This window comes from Protopterus annectens, chromosome 5.part0, assembly GCF_019279795.1.
Source record: "Protopterus annectens isolate FY-2018-M chromosome 5.part0, PAN1.0, whole genome shotgun sequence".
Lineage (NCBI taxonomy): Eukaryota > Metazoa > Chordata > Ceratodontiformes > Protopteridae > Protopterus > Protopterus annectens.
This window is the reverse complement of record NC_056735.1, coordinates 569,520,233-569,537,773: the sequence shown is the minus strand read 5'-3', so window position 1 is coordinate 569,537,773 and position 17,541 is coordinate 569,520,233. Positions and strand designations below refer to the sequence as shown.

General features: G+C 42.8%; 1 protein-coding gene across 2 annotated transcripts in view; it reads left to right on the top strand.

Moving 5' to 3' along the window:
- Window positions 1–17,541, top strand: part of PRKX (protein kinase X-linked) — a 1,617,443-nt gene that overhangs the window by 997,117 nt on the left and 602,785 nt on the right. For both annotated transcript variants that reach the window (XM_044072450.1, XM_044072451.1), the window contains one exon: window positions 1,652–1,771. In XM_044072450.1, coding sequence (XP_043928385.1) covers window positions 1,652–1,771 — 120 coding nt within the window. The remainder of the gene's footprint in view (window positions 1–1,651; window positions 1,772–17,541) is intronic.

Genomic DNA, 17,541 nt, shown 5'->3' with positions numbered 1-17,541 from the left:
GTTCAGGTATTTAAGTTTTCACGATTTTCGTTTTGTGAAAATGGATTTCAGTTATGAGGCTTGAACTTTCAAAGTAGATTTGAAACTTCAAACACTGTGAATTGAAATTACAGTACACAGTGGAACGGGAGATTTACCGTTTTTCTCACTGTAGTGCGATTGCGATCTCTGAGTTGGTACATTTAAGTAGCAGGAGGTGTGTGCACCTGCTTCTGATTAAATTATTCATAGCTATTTGTTAAAAATTACATGTTATATTTATGCAGTAATAGCCGCCTGGCAGTATGAATATTGGTTCAAGGTGATTGTCGCTGGGTGGATGGATGGATCTAGTAGGAGAAAGAGTTGAGATTAGATTTACTCCCAAATGTATAGTCTGGGCGTAAGCCTGGGGGAGCAGACACTCAGGAAAAGTAAATTTATTTATGCAGTCATTCATTCATTCATGCATTCATACATACACACACATTCACACATACGTACATTTAACTGGGTAGGCGCATTGGTCCAAAGACATTTTTCGGGCATGACCACACGACAATACCAATGAAGTACAATGCAGTGAAAAAAGTATAGTAAAGTGCAGTAGGCTGAAACACAAAAAGCATTTTCAGGCTAACAGTTCCAGTAACACTATTTACTAATGTTGAAATACAAATGTAGTCAACACGTATTTGTGCAGAAGCATAACAGTATATATTTCTCTCGAGTTTTGTAATAAGTTTTTCTCTCCAGGGAAGTAGTGTTAGAGCATTAGACGTGGGCCTGACAACTAAGCATATTTAAATGAGTTTTCAAAGTGATGCAATGCTATACCATATAGTGTTGTTATAGAGTATTTATATATTTTTATGGTACTTTATCTTAAACTGGAAGCAGGACGTATAACTGTATTTAGGGTGTGTGTGTGTGTGTGTGTGTGTGTGTGTGTGTGTGTGTGTGTGTGTGTGTGTGTGTGTGTGTGTGTCTGTCTGTCTGTCTGTCTGTATTTGTGTACTTTTTATTCACTATTGTCCGAAACAGGAATTCTGTCTAAGACATACCCTGTTTTGAATTTGTAACTATTAATCACCTACACATGTTCTTTAACCATGTTTTTTTTTTTGTTATTGTTTTATTTTTCTTAATGTATTTATTTTAATGTTGTAGCTGTTGCATTCTTCAGAGCTCAGAGTTGCAGGTACTAATAAATACTTCTGTTATTTCTGCAGCCTTGGGGGAATTTTCTGTATTTGTTGACATACTTTTATAATATACTTGCTTCATAACACAGCGGAGTATTTAACATTTTTTCAGCTGTATTATATTAACAGCTTGCCATAACAGTGTCCTAGAAGAATCCATGATAGCTTACTACTTTTGGTAATCATTGTCCCGTTTATGATTTCCTTGGGTTATACTGAAGGGAGCTGAGCTAGAATAACTGTTTATGTTGTACTGTATTGATCTGAAAATTAATCTGTTTCTGAACACTTCAGCAATATTTGGCTGAATGTGGTGATACAATGGAGATGCTAATTCTCAATCCTTTTCTCAAGACTTGTGCCTTAAAATTGATTATTTTGATACTGAAATTGATATAGAATGTAAGCTAAATATGATCTGTATCTGTGGTGATTAACTGGTAGTCTTACCTTTTGCCTTCCCGTAGAACATGGACACTGTGTGGCACACCTGAGTATCTTGCACCAGAAGTTATACAAAGTAAGGGTCATGGCAGAGCAGTGGATTGGTGGGCTCTTGGAGTTTTGATATTTGAGATGCTTTCAGGGTAAGTGCGTTCTTTATTTCTTTCAATAAAGCCCTTTACCTTTTTGTAATACTGTATTCTTGGCCAACTGTTTACAGCTGCTGTGTAAAATGATCTTGGGTTTTATGATGTCTGACTTTAATATTGTTCACAGCGACCCTAAATATGTCAGATTTTCTACCGTTGAAATTTGTCATGCCACAGTTACCCATACTGGAAGTTAAAACCTCCTGTGCTACAGTCAAGCTTTTTTTTTCCTGTCTCACTCACCAGCTTTCACTCTGTTGTGATTTTGCTTCCGCTCTTGTGTAGATGTTCTTCATGTTTCACTGTTGCAGTCATCACATTTGGGTTATCTGCTTGCAGTAGCCTTCAGTCGGCCTGATTATCAAAGTCTTGGGTCCTGCGTCGGATGCTGTCTCATCTTCCATGACGTCAGGTACAGAGGTATAAAACATGCAGCTGATACCATTACATCAGTCTTTCTTGTCGTGCGGTGCCCGAAGCAGAAGCAGTTCACAAGTGCCGGTCGGCCGACTCCTGAAATTTTCATTTTCGAGTTTCAGAACCGTAGTCTTCAACTAAAGCTAAGTACCCCGTTGGGAAACTTTTTTTTTTTTGCTCTAAACCGATGTCAGTAAAAGTCAATAATTGTATTTCTTGTAGAAAGCAAATACCTCATAAAGATTTTTATTCGTACTGTATTCCTTGCTTAGGCCCTGACCACGACGTACCTCGCTGTCAGTTTTGTGCCTTATTTAAACCATGAACTATTCGTCGTCGGTATATTTTCGCTTCTAAATATTTTGGTACTCTGTTCAGTTATCCAGATATGTCTTTGATAAGCCACCCGACTACCGACATTCTGAAAAAACGCAAAGATAAAGACCGAGACAGGCCGCCTAGGTCCAAAGCTGCCGACGATGCTTCTCCTAAGCTAGTTGCTAGTTCGCCAGTACTCAGTAAGGCGCTTTAGCAGCCCCTGGTACCCGCTACTTCAGATTCGCAGGCCTCTACTGAGACCCATTCAGAGTCCAGTATGCTACAAGATGCTTCAACTGTGGAACCTGTGGATGTCTCTACCTTGGATGGGTCCAGAGCCACTTTGCAGGCACCGGCTTCTGAGGGTGTATTCAGGCCTACTGACTTGCATATTAAACCAACGCCATCTTCTTCTTCATGGCCTAAAACTCGAACCATGCCTAGGAAACTGACGCCCAGACCACATGGTCAGGCCCTTATGCCTAAAAAACAAATAATAAGAATGGCTGAAGACCTTATTACTTTAATCAGGGGAAGCCAACCTTCCCCCTCTGAGACCTAGGACTGAGTTTGCTTATGATGCTTCTGACCAGGATTCCGAAATTTATGTCTCCACTGATGACCAGGATTTACCCTTATCTACCTATGAGGATTCTGATGCAGAGGACTCTATTCCCTCTGCTTCTCCCCCAGAGGATTTTTCTTTTGGTGAAATCTTGCATACTCTTAGGGAGTATTTTCACTGGGAAAGCCAGGATTACTCTGATTCTAAAGAGAGTCTTAGAGATTTCTTACTCCTGCCCCAACACAGGTCTTTATCTATCCCTCCTGTGCTGGACATTGTTGACAATGCCTTTTCAGAATCTAGCTTGGCCCCTGACTCTTTACCTGCTGCTCCTAGAAAACCTGATGGATATTACAGGGTTCCTGATTCTCACAAGTTCCTTTTTAAAAATCCACTGCGGATCCTGAGACCATTTCACAGAGACCCAAGTGCATTAAGGCTACTACTGCCAAAAATCTTACCCCCTCTGATAGAGATTCCAGGGCCCTGGATAGATGGGGTAAGAAGGTATACACCTCTGCAGCCTTGGCCATCAGGGCCTTAAATTGCCAGTTTCATATGTTAAAGTATCAGCAGCATATTATTGGATTGCTTAAACAGAAAATAATGTTGATTCCTGATTGTGCTGAAAATAAGGATTTACAGGATTGAAAGCATTCTGCTGAACAGGTTGGAAAAAATACTTTGCAGTGTGGTTTTGATTCACTAGAGGCATCTTGCAGGGCTGCTGTCACCGGGTCTGTACTTAGAAGGCATACTTGGCTTAAGGAGCAATCTTTGCCAGATCATGTTAAAACTAAATTGCTGGATGCTCCCTTAAATGAAGACCGCCTGTTTGGCAACAAAGCAGAAGACATTCTTAAAAAGATGGAGGAAAAGCTAAATCTATGCAAACTGTTAAAGATTTCTTACAAGTGCAGCCTCCAAGATTTAGTAGGCATTGGCCCTCAAAAAATTGGTCCTTTCCTGCCTCTTCCAGGTTTTCTCAGTTCAAACCCAGAACCAGCAGAACACCCAGGCTTCAGTCCCAGGGTACATACAGGACTAAGCAGTGGGGGGCTCCCACTTCCAAATCAGGGAGTAGTAAGACTCCCCCCTATGGTAACCTGTCTCAATGACTTAACTTTCAAACTTCCAAGCACTTCAACTGGATTGCTCCTTTAGGGGGAAAGATTGCTCTGCAAGCAAAAAACTGGGAACTCATTACCCAGGACAAATGGGTTTTAAACATAGTTTCCCCAAGGATACAGGTTTCACTTTCACACGTTACCAACCCCAAATGGTTGGCCAAATCTACCCCCAAATTAGTGGGCAGAGGCTCAAAAGCAAGTACTCTCTCTATTAAAGGCTATTCAGACTATACCAGAAGAGGAAAAGGGACAAGATTTCTACTCACGACTTTTCCTGGTACCCAGAAAAGACAACTCATGGCGTCCTATCCTGGACCTTTCTATCCTAAACACCTTTTTGGCGATTCCAAAATTCAAGATGCTAACTCTTCAGTTGCTTCCCATGATAGGCAAAGATGCCTGGTTGGCAACACTGGATTTAAAGGAAGCCTACCTGAACATCCCAATTAGGGAATCTTGCAGAAAATACCTACGCTTCAAAGCAGGCTGCATGCACTACCAGTTCTCTGCACTGCCCTTTGGCTTATCTACTGCGCCCAGGGTATTCACAAAGTGCCTAGCTCCAGTCATTGCATTTTGCAGGCAAAGAAATATTCAAATATGCCCATACCTGGACGATTGTCTAATTCAGGCAGAAAGCCAGGACATACTTTTGAATCATCTGTCATTTGTACAAAAGGTGCTAACTTGTCTGGGGTACACCATAAACCAAAAGAAATCATATCTGGTACCCTGTCAGAAAATTATATTCCTGGGAGCAAGCTTGAACACAACTTCCCAGATGGCTTACCTCGCATCAGAGAAACTAATTCATTTGACAACCTACTTCAAACAAGTGGCCACAAAAACCCTGCTATCTGCAAGGCAAATACTGCAAGCCTTGGGGTTCATGGCCTCCTGCATTGTACTAATTCTATATGCAAAACTGCATATGAGGAAACTACAATGGTATTTAAAAAGCCTATGGTGTCAACATTCTCAAGACCTGGAAACAATGAGTCCCATCATACCTTGCCTACGCCTAGAGTTCCTTTGGTGGGCAGAGGCCTGCCACCAAAACAAGGGACTACCTTTCACACCACCCCCTGCCGTGCAAACCCTAACAGACGCATCAGAATATGCATGGGGGGCTCACCTGGCAGGGAAGTGCATTCAGGGCAAATGGAACCCAAGTCAAATGCACCTGCATATCAATCAAAAAGAAATGTTAGCTGTACAGAATGCTCTGACAGCCTTCAAGGACCACATTCTTCCAGGACAACTAATGGTAAAGATGGACAACACCACTGTTATGCGATACATAAACAAGCAGGGGGGTACACATTCTTACCCCCTCTGCAGAATAGCCATGGCATTGTGGAACACAGCCTTGAGCTACCAAGTGCACCTACAAGCTCAATTCCTACCAGGAAAATTGAATACATGCCCAAGGGCATTAACGCTTCTACTGCTAAAAATCCTACCCCTTTTGATAGAGACTCCAGGGCGCTGGATAAATGTGGTAAAAAGGTTTATACTTCTGCAACCTTGGCAATCAGAGCTTTAACCTGCCAATTTCATATGTGAAAATGTCAACAGCATATTATTGGACTGCTTAAACAGAAAATGATGATGATTCCTGCTATGTGGAAAGTAAAGATTTGCAGGCTTTAATGCATTCTGCTGAATAAGTTGGAAAACATACTTTGAAATGTGGTTTTGATTCTTTAGAGGCCTCCTGCAGGGCTGCTGTTACTGGGTCTGTGCTTAGAAGGCATGCTTGGCTTAAGGAGCAAGTTTTGCCTGATCATGTTAAAGCTAAATTGTTGGATGCTCCTTTAAATCAGGACCGCCTGTTTGGCCATAAGGCTGAAGAAGTTCTAAAAAAGATGGAAGATGAAGCTAAATCTATGCAAACTGTTAAAGATTTCTTACAAGTGCAACCTCCAAGATTTAGTAGGGACTGGCCTACTAAGAATTGGTCTTTTCCAGCCCCTTCCAGATTCTCTCAAGCCAAAGCCGGACACAGCAAAAACCCCAGGTTTCAGTCCCAGGGAACTCACAGAACTAAGCAGTGGGGGGGGGGGCTCCAATTCCAAATCTGGAAATAAGACACCCCCCTATGGTAAACAGTCTCAATAACTTCCTTTTAAAATTACCAAGCACTTACCTTTTAGCCGCCCCTTTGGGGTGAAAGATTGCTCGTCATGCAAAGAACTGGGAACTCATAACCCAGGACAAATGGGTTTTAAATATAGTGTCCCAGGCATACAGATTTCATTTCCACACATTGCCAACTCCAAACAGGTGGCCAGACCTGCCCCCAAGTCAGTGTGCAGAGGCTCAAAAACAAGTACTTTCCCTCTTAAACATGGGGGTTATTCAACCTGTACCAGAAGAGGAAAAGGGACAAGGTTTCTATTCCAGGCTTTTTCTGGTACCCAGAAAAGACAAATCATGGCATCCAATCCTGGACCTGTCTACTCTAAACTCCTTTCTGGAGATTCCAAAATTCAAGATGCTGACTCTTCACCAGTTACTTCCTGTGCTAGGCAAAGATGCCTGGTTGGCAACTCTAGATTTAAAAGAAGCATACCTGCACAATCCCAATCAGGGAATCTTGCAGAAGAGATACCTACGCTTCAAAGCAGGCTACTTGCATTATCAGTTCTCTGCACTGCCCTTTGGCTTGTGTACTGTGCCCAGGGTATTCACAAAGTGCCTGACTCCAGTTATTGCATTTTGCAGACAAAGAAATATTTAAATATATCCATACCTGGACGATTGTCTAATTCAGGAAGAAAACCAGGGCATACTTCTAAATCATCTGGTGTTTGTAAAAAGGGTTCTAACTTGTCTGTGGTACACCATAAACGTAAAGAAATCACAACTGGTACCCTGTCAACAGATTACATTCCTGGGTGCAAGCTTGAATACAACTGGCCAGATAGCTTTCCTCACGCCAGAGAAGCAAATTCATTTGGTAACTTACTTCAAACAAGTGGCCACAAAAACCCTGCTATCTGCAAGACAAATACTGCAAGCCTTGGGGTTCATGGTCTCCTGCTTTCTTCTAATTCCATATGCACAACTGCATATGAGGAAACTACAGTGGTACTATGGAATCAACATTGTCACAGCCTGGAAGCAATGATTCCTATCATACCTTACCTACGCCTGGAGTTCCTATGGTGGGGCAGGCCTGCCACCAAAACAAGGGACTGCCATTCACACTACCCCCTGCTGCCCAAACCCCAACTACAGATGCATCCGACTATGCATGGTGGGCTCACCTGGCAGGAAAGTGCATTCAGGGCAAATGGAACCCAAATCAAATGCACCTACATATCAGTCAAAAAGAAATGTTAGCTGTACAGAATGCTCTGACAGCCTTCAAAGACTGCATTCTTCCAGGACAACTAATGGTAAAGACGGACAACACCACGGTTATGTGGTACATAAACAAGCAGGGGGGTACACATTCCTACCCCCTCTGCAGACTAGCCATGGCTTGTGGAACACCGCCTTGAGCTAACAAGTGCACCTACAAGTTCAATTCCTGCCAGGAAAATTGAATACACTGGCAGACGGACTAAGCAGAAAACTCATGGACCCACATGAGTGGCAACTGGAACCATGGATTTTCAACATGTTGGCAAGCAAATGGGGGAGCCCAGACATGGATCTATTTGCCTCCTCCCAGAACTTCCAGTTGGACACGTTTTGCACAAGGACTCCCCACAAACAAGCCTGGAAAGTGGATGCTCTCTCCTTCAGCTGGAAAAACCTATCAGTCTACGCCTATCCCCCTCTGCCTCTGCTCTCCAAAGTTCTGCTAAAAGTCAAACAGGACAAACCAAGGATGATTGATTGCTCTAGACTGGCCTCGCCAACACTGGTACCCACTTCTGCACAGTGTGTTCCAAATATCTCCATGGCACCTGCCTCAGACCCCTTCCCTGCTGTCTCAGCAGGAGAACCAAATTCTGCACCCTCAGCTTCCAACATTGAACCTTGCAGCCTGGCTCATCACTTAAATTCACCCTTGTCATCCTTCAGCAGACCTGTGATGGATGTCATCTTGGAGGCGAGAAGACCTAGTACTAGAAAATCTTATGCTGACAAATGGAAAAGATTCTGTGCCTGGGACCAATCTTTAGGGATGAGCACAGCAGCACCCAATTTACCAATAATTAACTGAGATGCTTCACAAGGGCCTGTCTTTTTCCTCTATTAAAATCCACCCCTCAGCTATTTCAGCTCACTATAACACAGAACCACCCCTCTTCTCTCATCCTCTGCTCAGGCAGTATCTCAGAGGGGCAAAGAACTTGAGACCACCCAGTTGAGCTCCTACCCCTGCCTGGGACCTTAACTTTGTTTTGGAGAAGCTCACTCTGCCTCTTTTCGAGCCAGCTGCTACTGCAGACTTAAAATTTCTGTCTTGGAAAGCAGCCTTTCTTTTAGCAATCATTTCAGCTAGTAGGATATCTGAATTACAGGACCTTATGGCAGTGGAGCCTTTCATCATCTTTCATGCAGACAAGGTATCTCTCGGGACCAATCCATCCTTCATGCCCAAGATGGATTCCATTGTGGCTCTTAATCAGTCCATTCATTTACCAACCTTCTTTCCCAATCCACAGAACAAAGGGGAACGGATTCTGCTTTCCTTTGTGCACAGACGACTTAGATCCTACTAGGACAGGACTAAACCTCGAAGAAAATCTAAACAATTGCTGGTAGCATTTGTTGCAGGGGCAGAGGGGAAGGCTATTTCAAAACAAACCATTTCTAAATAGATAAGCCATTGCATTAATTTCTACTATAAGCACCATGGAAAACCTATCCCCCAGGGGATCAGATCTCACTCCACCAGGGCTGCATCTACTTCTGCAGCCTTTCTAAGAGGTGTTCCTACCAGGGATATTCTAGAAGGTGCTACCTGGAGTTCTTTTCATACTTTCACCAAGCATTATCATTTATCAATTTTCTCTAAATCCAGAGTTGGCTTTGCCACTGCCGTCTTACAGGGCCTTATAGCTGGCCCTAATGCTGTATAAACTCCTCCTCCCCCCAACCATAGCTTTGGCAATCTACCCAAATGTAATGACTGCAACAGTGAAACATGAAGAACATAGTACAGTTGTGTACACTTACCATAAATGTAGATGTTCGAGTGTATTCACTGTTGCAGTCCTCGTTACCCTCCCTCCAGCCCCCTAACTTCTTTTGGCTATACCTCTACTTTCCTTTACTATGCTTAAAAGCCTTTTTGGTGTATTTGTTTTTTTGTTGGAGGTATATCTTTGTGATTTTATATTTAATTGCTTCCCATTAGGGGGGCACCTGACATCTGGGGCAAGGAAAACTGATGTAATGGTGTCGGCTGCATTTTTTATACCCCTGACGTCATGGAAGAAGGGACAGCAACCGACAGGACCCAAGACATTCTTAATCAGGCCAACTGAGGGCTACCTGCAAGCAGATAACACAAATGTAATGACTGCAACAGTGAATACACTTGAACATCTACATTTATGGTAAGTGTACATAACTGTACTTTCCCCTGCATACTCCATACATGTGTTTTGTGTACAAATATTTGTTCAGAGTTTGGCAGAGTAAAGTGTAGGTGTCGTGTGCATATTTGTTGGATAGCTTATAATTGCAAAAAGTACTATGTGGTATGGCCCTTCTGGTGCAGCTGCCACACTAGCAGGTCATAGCTGCCCATCTGTTTGGCAGTTGGCATTATGTGCATCGTCATTCATTATCTGTCATTGGTGCCACTCGCTGTTCCTAAGTGTAAATTGCACTGCTGGTATCATTTATGTCATGCACCATCCCTTTTCTAAGAATCGAGCATTAGTTTTCTTCTTGTTTCTTTGTATATTAGCTGTGTGCAGTGTGTACTGTGTTTATGACATTTCCACCTTAGAAAAAAAAACTTGTAAGGCCACTGACTTTTTATTCCAGACCTCCTGCATTCCTGTTTTAAAAGGGATGTGCTGAATAATTGGAGAAACTTCTAGTGTGTTATTTATGCAGTTGTCGCAAACTTTAAATATGTTCCTTATGCTAGAAACATAATTAATGTATTATGTGATATTTCTTTTTCCAAATACCAAGGATCTTTGATAAATACAGGGCATTCTTGAAGGTACTTCCTTAATGTGAAGGTATATGGTAGTAATGACATTTTCTTCTTTTCTAAGTGGAATCCTATTCCACTTTTTCATATTGTGTTTTTACTGTCTTCTGAATTTTACTATCCTTCTGCACTCGAAAAAAGTAGCATTTTTTTATTACTAAAATGATTAAAACACTAGATACAATTTTCCCTTTTCAGAAGTGGCCCTTGGGCACTGTCTGGTTAAATGGTTTGTTGAGAGTCATTCAGTAGGAAAGCATGTTAGCAACTCTTAGGGTTAATCTTTGCCAAATTATATTTGCGAATTTTAACTCATTCTGGGTAGCCTTAATTCTGAAATTGTATGAGATTGCATGCCCTCCGCAACTTTCTTAATACTTGGTTTCCAATGGTGTATTTAGCATGGAACCATCTTGTATTGACACTCCTTTTTTTTTGCGTTCAGCTGTCAGCCCCTGCTGTAAGTGCTTATTTATGATAGCCTCTTAAATTAATTTCCTGTTATCATAACTGCTTTTCTTCTTAGACATTTCCAACACAAAACATTTTTGCTAATTGTAGTAGCCATCATTTTGTCACTGTACGTTGCTCCTTAATATCCTCTGAAAAAAAGACATGGTGATCAGCCTCTTTTTCAGAAAAACGTTGGTAATATGTCTGTATTAAACAGCTGGAGTCCTTTATGAACATAACTACTTGTACTATTTACTTTACAAAGGGATTTCAGTGTCTTACTGTTTTTAGTGTGATTTTTAAAGCCACGTATGTCTTGCTTTCATTTAGTATTTCTTTTTGTTTTACTTCTTGCTATGAGTTTGATGTAATCTGCTTTGACACTGTTTATGTACAAACAGCTGTTTTTATTACATAAAATTCAGCAGGGGTATACAGTAGACTCATTTTTATCTGGCCTCCTCTTTAACCACCCATCAAATTTCTGCCATAACCCTAGCAAAAGACATCTGAGAAGAACAGCACTTCTGCCTCCTCTAGGATAAATAACAGACTTTTAAGCTTTAGACTTCATAAAAAATGCATACTAACACAAATCCTGTTATTCTAGCTGATTTATAACCCATAAATGCTATTTTGTATGCTTTTTCTGATTAACCAGCCATTTGTTAATCCAGCCGAAGGTCTGGTTGTAGTGAGAGTGGATAAGAGGGAGTCTACTGTTTAAAGTTAGTCCTTCAATTGTGTTATTTGCAGTAAAATAAACACCCTTTCTTAAATTTATTTTTGTCAGCTTCTCTGAAAATGTATGTATTTTGATGAGGAAACTCAGTATATCTGATGTCCTTTTCATTCATTCTTCAACTGATGGGTTTGGATCTGAGACTTGTATCTGACTTGGCTGTTTCTACCAGATTATTGGATCCAAAACTCTCGAGCTCCTCCCTTTACCCATAATGCCCCCCCAACCTACCATACCTCAGATTTTGTTTGCCGCAGTTCATCTTTAGACATTGATCCTGTCGCTGTCGAGCCATGGGAGTTGTATTTCAAAAATAATTGTGAGTTTACTTTAAAAAAACAAGTATCCCTTACTTTATTTCACTTTCTTTTATGTCCCATGCTTTATTGCTAGTTTTTTTGTAGCTGTTTTTTCTTTTAGCTGCTATTTTTCTTGGTACTTCTCCATAGTACCATTATTGGCATGTTTACATTTTTTTTTTCTTACTCAATGGAGTATTCCTTACACTACCATTGGTGGTTGTAGTTCTTCCTTTTTCTGCCTTCTTTTTCTTTTAATATACAAAAATAGCTGTAAGCTTGTTCGTTTTCTGTTGATTCTTTTTTGTGGATTTAGCTTAGGCCAGTATAGTTGACAAGCCTACTGGATTTAAATAAATGCATCACCTGTGGGCATAAAATCCCAAACTCAGATGCCCACAGGGAATGTGTATATTGTTTGGGACCCGCTCATTTAGATGCAGATTGAACTATTTGTCATGTTCTATTCCAAAACCCTCACTGATCAGAGAAACAAGCTGATGTTGAAGGTCCTTCTCCCTTGTACTACTTCTGCTTCCATTGCTGGGGCTGAAAATTCCTTCTAAGAAATTGGAGAAAGAGAAGCCAGACTCTGCTCCCAAAGATAGACTCTCGCGAGAGGTCACTGGATCGCACATAGTCTTTGTCTCCTTCATAGGAGCTGCTAACTAAGATGTCTACAAAATTTGGATCCGACCACCTCAGATGTGACTGTTTCGAAGTCTAAATCACCATGGATCTGAATACCTCTTTTCCTACCGCTTCTAGTCACTTCTTGGTTCCCTTCACCTTTCTTGGTGGGATCTCCCCACACACATTCAAGACCTCCATGGTCCACATCTTCACTCAGGTCTTCCAGAAGTTTATCCGAGGCTGATGTGAATAAGATGATGTGAAAATTTCTCAGGGATCAGATCTGGGTGACATACTCCCAGCTCTACTCCCATCGGATCCTTGAGCTGACCTTTGTTCACTTTCTGCTTGGTTCTCCTTCTCCTATCTGACCACTGTTTTGGTGCCCTCATCAGATCCTACAGACAGTCTGTTTTTTTACTCTGACTTCCGTAAGTCTCCCGGCCCTGAGTCTTTTAGAGCCGGAGGACTCGCGAGGCTGAAACGTTGGCACTAGATCCGTGGGGGGGTTATGATTGATTCTGAAGCTAACGGGAGCCATCTCTGCCCCTTGGGGTTTCGGCACTGGACAGCCCAGGTCCTTCCTCAGGTGGAGTGTTTGTAGGGTTGCAGGAGCTGACAGTTCAGGAATTATCGGCTTCTTTGCCGTCAGCTTCGGTTTCCCGTAGGCACTCTGCCTTCAAGGTTCTGTAGAGGACCTTCACTTTATCTAGAGAAAGGACATCCCTGCCGCCCTCAGATCAGACAACTAAACCTCCTTTGGTTGTCTGCTCTGAGCTTCGTTCACCCATTCTGCTGGGCAGCCAGCCCGATCAAGTCTCCAGTCAGTTCCTCAGGACATCCTTATTTCTTTCAATACTTCCCCAGATTTACCCCACTGAGGAGGTCCCTCCAAAGAAGATGTGTAAAGGGAGACACCTAGATTCTCCTCAGGACTCTCTCAATGACTACACTGATTTTGATGAAGGGGATGGGTCCCCCAGATCTCCACCAGAAGGCATCTCATTTGGAGACATTCTAGAACTTTTAAAACAGAAAGATGGTTGGTCTTCTAATACTTTTCCTAAGAGGAATTTGTGTTCCTGGAATTTTTTGGGTCTGGTCCGGCCACTTCTTGGGTTACTCCTCCGGCTGACAAATTCATAGATGTTTCTCGCCAGGCATGGAAGCAACTAAATACTGTGGAGCTTATCCCTAAACATCCTGACAAAATTAGGGCAGGGCATACTGGAGCAAGTGGTCTCAGCTGATGCCATGGTTGTGGTGGTCACCACCAAAAAAGAGCTTGCAGAACATAGCTCTTCTGTCCAACCCCCTAACATGGAGGCCAGGGCCTTGAACAGATTTTGTTATTCTCGTATATGCTTCAGTGACATTCACCCTCCAGTCGCTCAATTACCTGGCACATTTTACAAGAGTACAGAGAGATTTGACTAAAGAACTTTCTAAATCTCTTTCTGGGTTCATGTCTGCTGAGGACCAAAATAGTCTCGTCACAACTGGCCACCTTCCAGTCAATTTCTAATGCATCCGTAAGGCTAGATGTTCATCGTGTTACCCTGCTGCAGTCATCACACTTGGGTTATCCTGCCGTCAGGCGGTCCTGCAGTTGGCCCGAATTCCAAAGTCTTGGTCCGGCATCGGTTGCTGTCGCTTCTTCCCTGACGTCAGTGCGCCAGGGGTACATAAGCGGCATCCAACTCCATTTTCTTCACTCTTTCTTGTCGCGTGGTGCCCGAAACAGAAGCAGTTCGCAAGTGCCGGTCGGCTGACACCTGAGATTTTCGATTTGAATTTCAGTCCGAAGTCTTCAATAAAGCTAAGTACCCCATTGGGGAACATTTTCTTGCCTCAGTCCGATGTCAGAAAAAGTTAATTGCATTTCTTGTGGGAAGCAAATAACCTCATAAGGACTTCCATTCCTATTGTATTCCTTGCCTAGGCCCAGACCACGATGTCACAGGTTGTCGGTTTTGCGCTAGGTTTAATAAACACACTATCAAATGCCTTTTTGACTTTGTACGGCATTACTTTGGTGGGAAATTTAATTATATCATGCCGTCGGAGCAGCCGATGGCCGCAATTCATAAAAAACGCAAGCATAAGGACAGGCAGCCTAGGAATAAGCCAGACCCCGAGGCCTCAGCTGGGCCTGTCGCCAGTTCTCCGGTTTTCAGTGAGGCGCCTACGCAACCCCTGACGACCACAGAGCTGGAACCCCAGACAGCTGCCGACTCCCAAGCGGAGTCTACTAGGCCGACGCAGCCATCTACCAACACCGGAACTGAATTAGACACTGGTGCAGAGGAAACACCTTCGGTTGCAGAAAGTGTCTTCAGACCGACTACACTCACCATTAAATCTTATGCTAAGCTTAAAACTCCTTTAAAACCTAAGAAAACTGTTCATCAGTCTACAGGTCAAGGCCCCATGCCTAAGAAACAGATGCTTAACATGGCTGAATATTTAATTACCCTTATCAGGGGTTCCCATCCCCCTCCTAGTAAAAGACCAAGACAAGAGGAGGATTATGCATCCTCTGACCAGGTTTCTCTCTCCTCAGATTCTTCTGAGGAACAGGATTACACTTTTCCACCTTATGAGGATTCTGATGCTGAAGACTCTATTCCCTCAGCATCTCCCCCTGAAGACTACTCCTTTGGGGAAACATTACATACCATGAGGAAACATTTCCACTGGGAAGGCCAGGATTACTCAGATTCTAAGAAAAGGCTCAGAGAGCTCCTTTTGTTACCCCAGCACAGACCTCTTGCTATCCCTCCTGTTTTAGATATTGTGGATGATGTCTTCTTGGAGTCTAGTTTAAATCCAGACTCTCTACCTCCTGCTCCAGCCAAACCAGACAGATACTACAGAGTACCTGACTCACACAAATTCCTTTATAAAAGCCCTGTAGCTGACCCAGAAACCATATCCCAGGGTCCTAAGGGAGCAAAAGCTTCTATGGCTAAAAATCCTGTGCCCTCTGAAAGAGATTCCAGAGCCCTAGATAGATGGGGAAAGAAAATATGCAACTCTGCAACTCTGGATATGAGAGCATTAAATTGCCAGTTTCACATGTTGAAATATCAACAATTCCTGATGTCTCAGTTAAAACAAAAAATGAGCACACATTCAGAACAGCCTGAATTCAAGGAAATGCAGGATCTGTTGCATGCAGCTGAACAGGTGGGCAAGCATACTTTACAATGCGGATTTGATTCATTGGAAGCTTCCTGTAGAGCAGCTGTTACTGGCTCTGTCATTCGTAGACATGCTTGGTTAAAAGAGCAAACCCTCCCTGACCATGTTAAAGCAAAATTATTAGATGCACCTTTACAACAGGATGTATTATTTGGTGTCAAAGCAGAAGAGGTTTTAAAGAAAATGGAGGATAAGGCTAAATCTATGCAAACGGTCAAGGATTTCTTGCAGGTACAACCCCCTCGCTTCAGCAGAAATTGGCCAACACAAAATTGGTCCTTTCCAGCTTCAGACATATCACAGAGGGGCAAATACAGACGTCCAAGGGGCAGAGGTCAGTCACAGGGCCCTTACAAACCTCGCCAATGGGGTTCTGCTACCCAGAAAGGAGGAGAAGACAGGCCCCAAGCTAGCAGAAGGCAGACACAATGACTCTATCCTCAAACAACCAAGCAAATCTCTCCTGGCAACACCCTTGGGAGGAAAACTAGCATTTTTTGCAGACAACTGGCACATCATCACAAAAGACAAATGGGTTCTAAACATTGTCTCTCAAGGATACAGATTCCACTTTCATACCTTACCAAGGATCAAAGGAATGCCAAACCTGCCACCAAATCAATGGGCAGAGGCACAAAAACAAATTACAGCTCTCATGAACATGAGAGCCATTCAACAGGTACCTACACAGGAACAAGGACAAGGATTTTACTCAAGACTCTTCCTAGTTCCAAGAAAGGACAAAGCATGGAGACCCATTCTGGATCTTTCAGTTCTGAACACCTATCTGCAAGTACCAAAAATTCAAGATGCTAACACTACCGCAGCTTCTTCCCATGCTGGGCAAGAATGCTTGGCTAGTCACTTTGGACCACAAGGAGGCATACCTGCATGTCCCTATCAGGCAAATTTGCAGAAGATACCTCCGCTTCATTGCAGGTTCAACTCATTATCAATTCTCTGCACTGTCCTTTGGCTTATCTACTGCGCCCAGGGTCTTCACAAAATGCCTGGCACCAGTAATTGCATACTGCAGACAAAGAGGAATTCAAATATACCCATACCTGGACAACTGTCGTATTCAAGCAGAAAGCAAGGACATTCTTTTACAGCATCTGGCATTTGTCAAACACCTTCTAAGTTGCCTAGGGTACACAGTAAACGAAAAGAAATCAAAACTAGTGCCCTCACAAAACATAATATTCCTGGGTGCCAGCTTGAATACAACGGCCCAGATGGCTTATCTCACGCCAGACAAACGACGACAGCTGTTTCAATATTTCAAAATAATGGCAACAAAGACCCAACTCCCTGCAAGAAAAATTCTGCAGGCCTTGGGATTCATGGCATCTTGCATACTACTAATACCATTTGCAAAACTGCATATGAGGAAATTACAATGGTACTTGAAAAGTGTATGGACTCAGCACAGCCACAGCTTGGAAACAATGATTCCACTCATTCCCTGCCTTCAACAGGAGTTTCTATGGTGGGCACAGGCATGTCACCTCAACAAGGGTCAGCCTTTCACCTTACACACAGCCAGGCAAACTATGACAACAGATGCATCGGGACTATACCTGGGGGAGCACACATGGCAGGACAGTACATTCAGGGCAAATGGACTACAGATCAGAGACACCTGCATATCAACCAAAAAGAAATGCTAGCAGTGCAGAATGCCCTAACAGCTGTCAAGGACCTTCTACACCCAGGACAACTACTAAAGACAGACAACACCACAGTTATGTGGTACATAAACAAGCAAGGGGGCACACATTCCTACCCTCTATGCAGGCAAGCAATGACCTTGTGGAACACTGCACTGTCTTACCAGGTTCAATTACAAGCACAATTCCTGCCAGGAAAG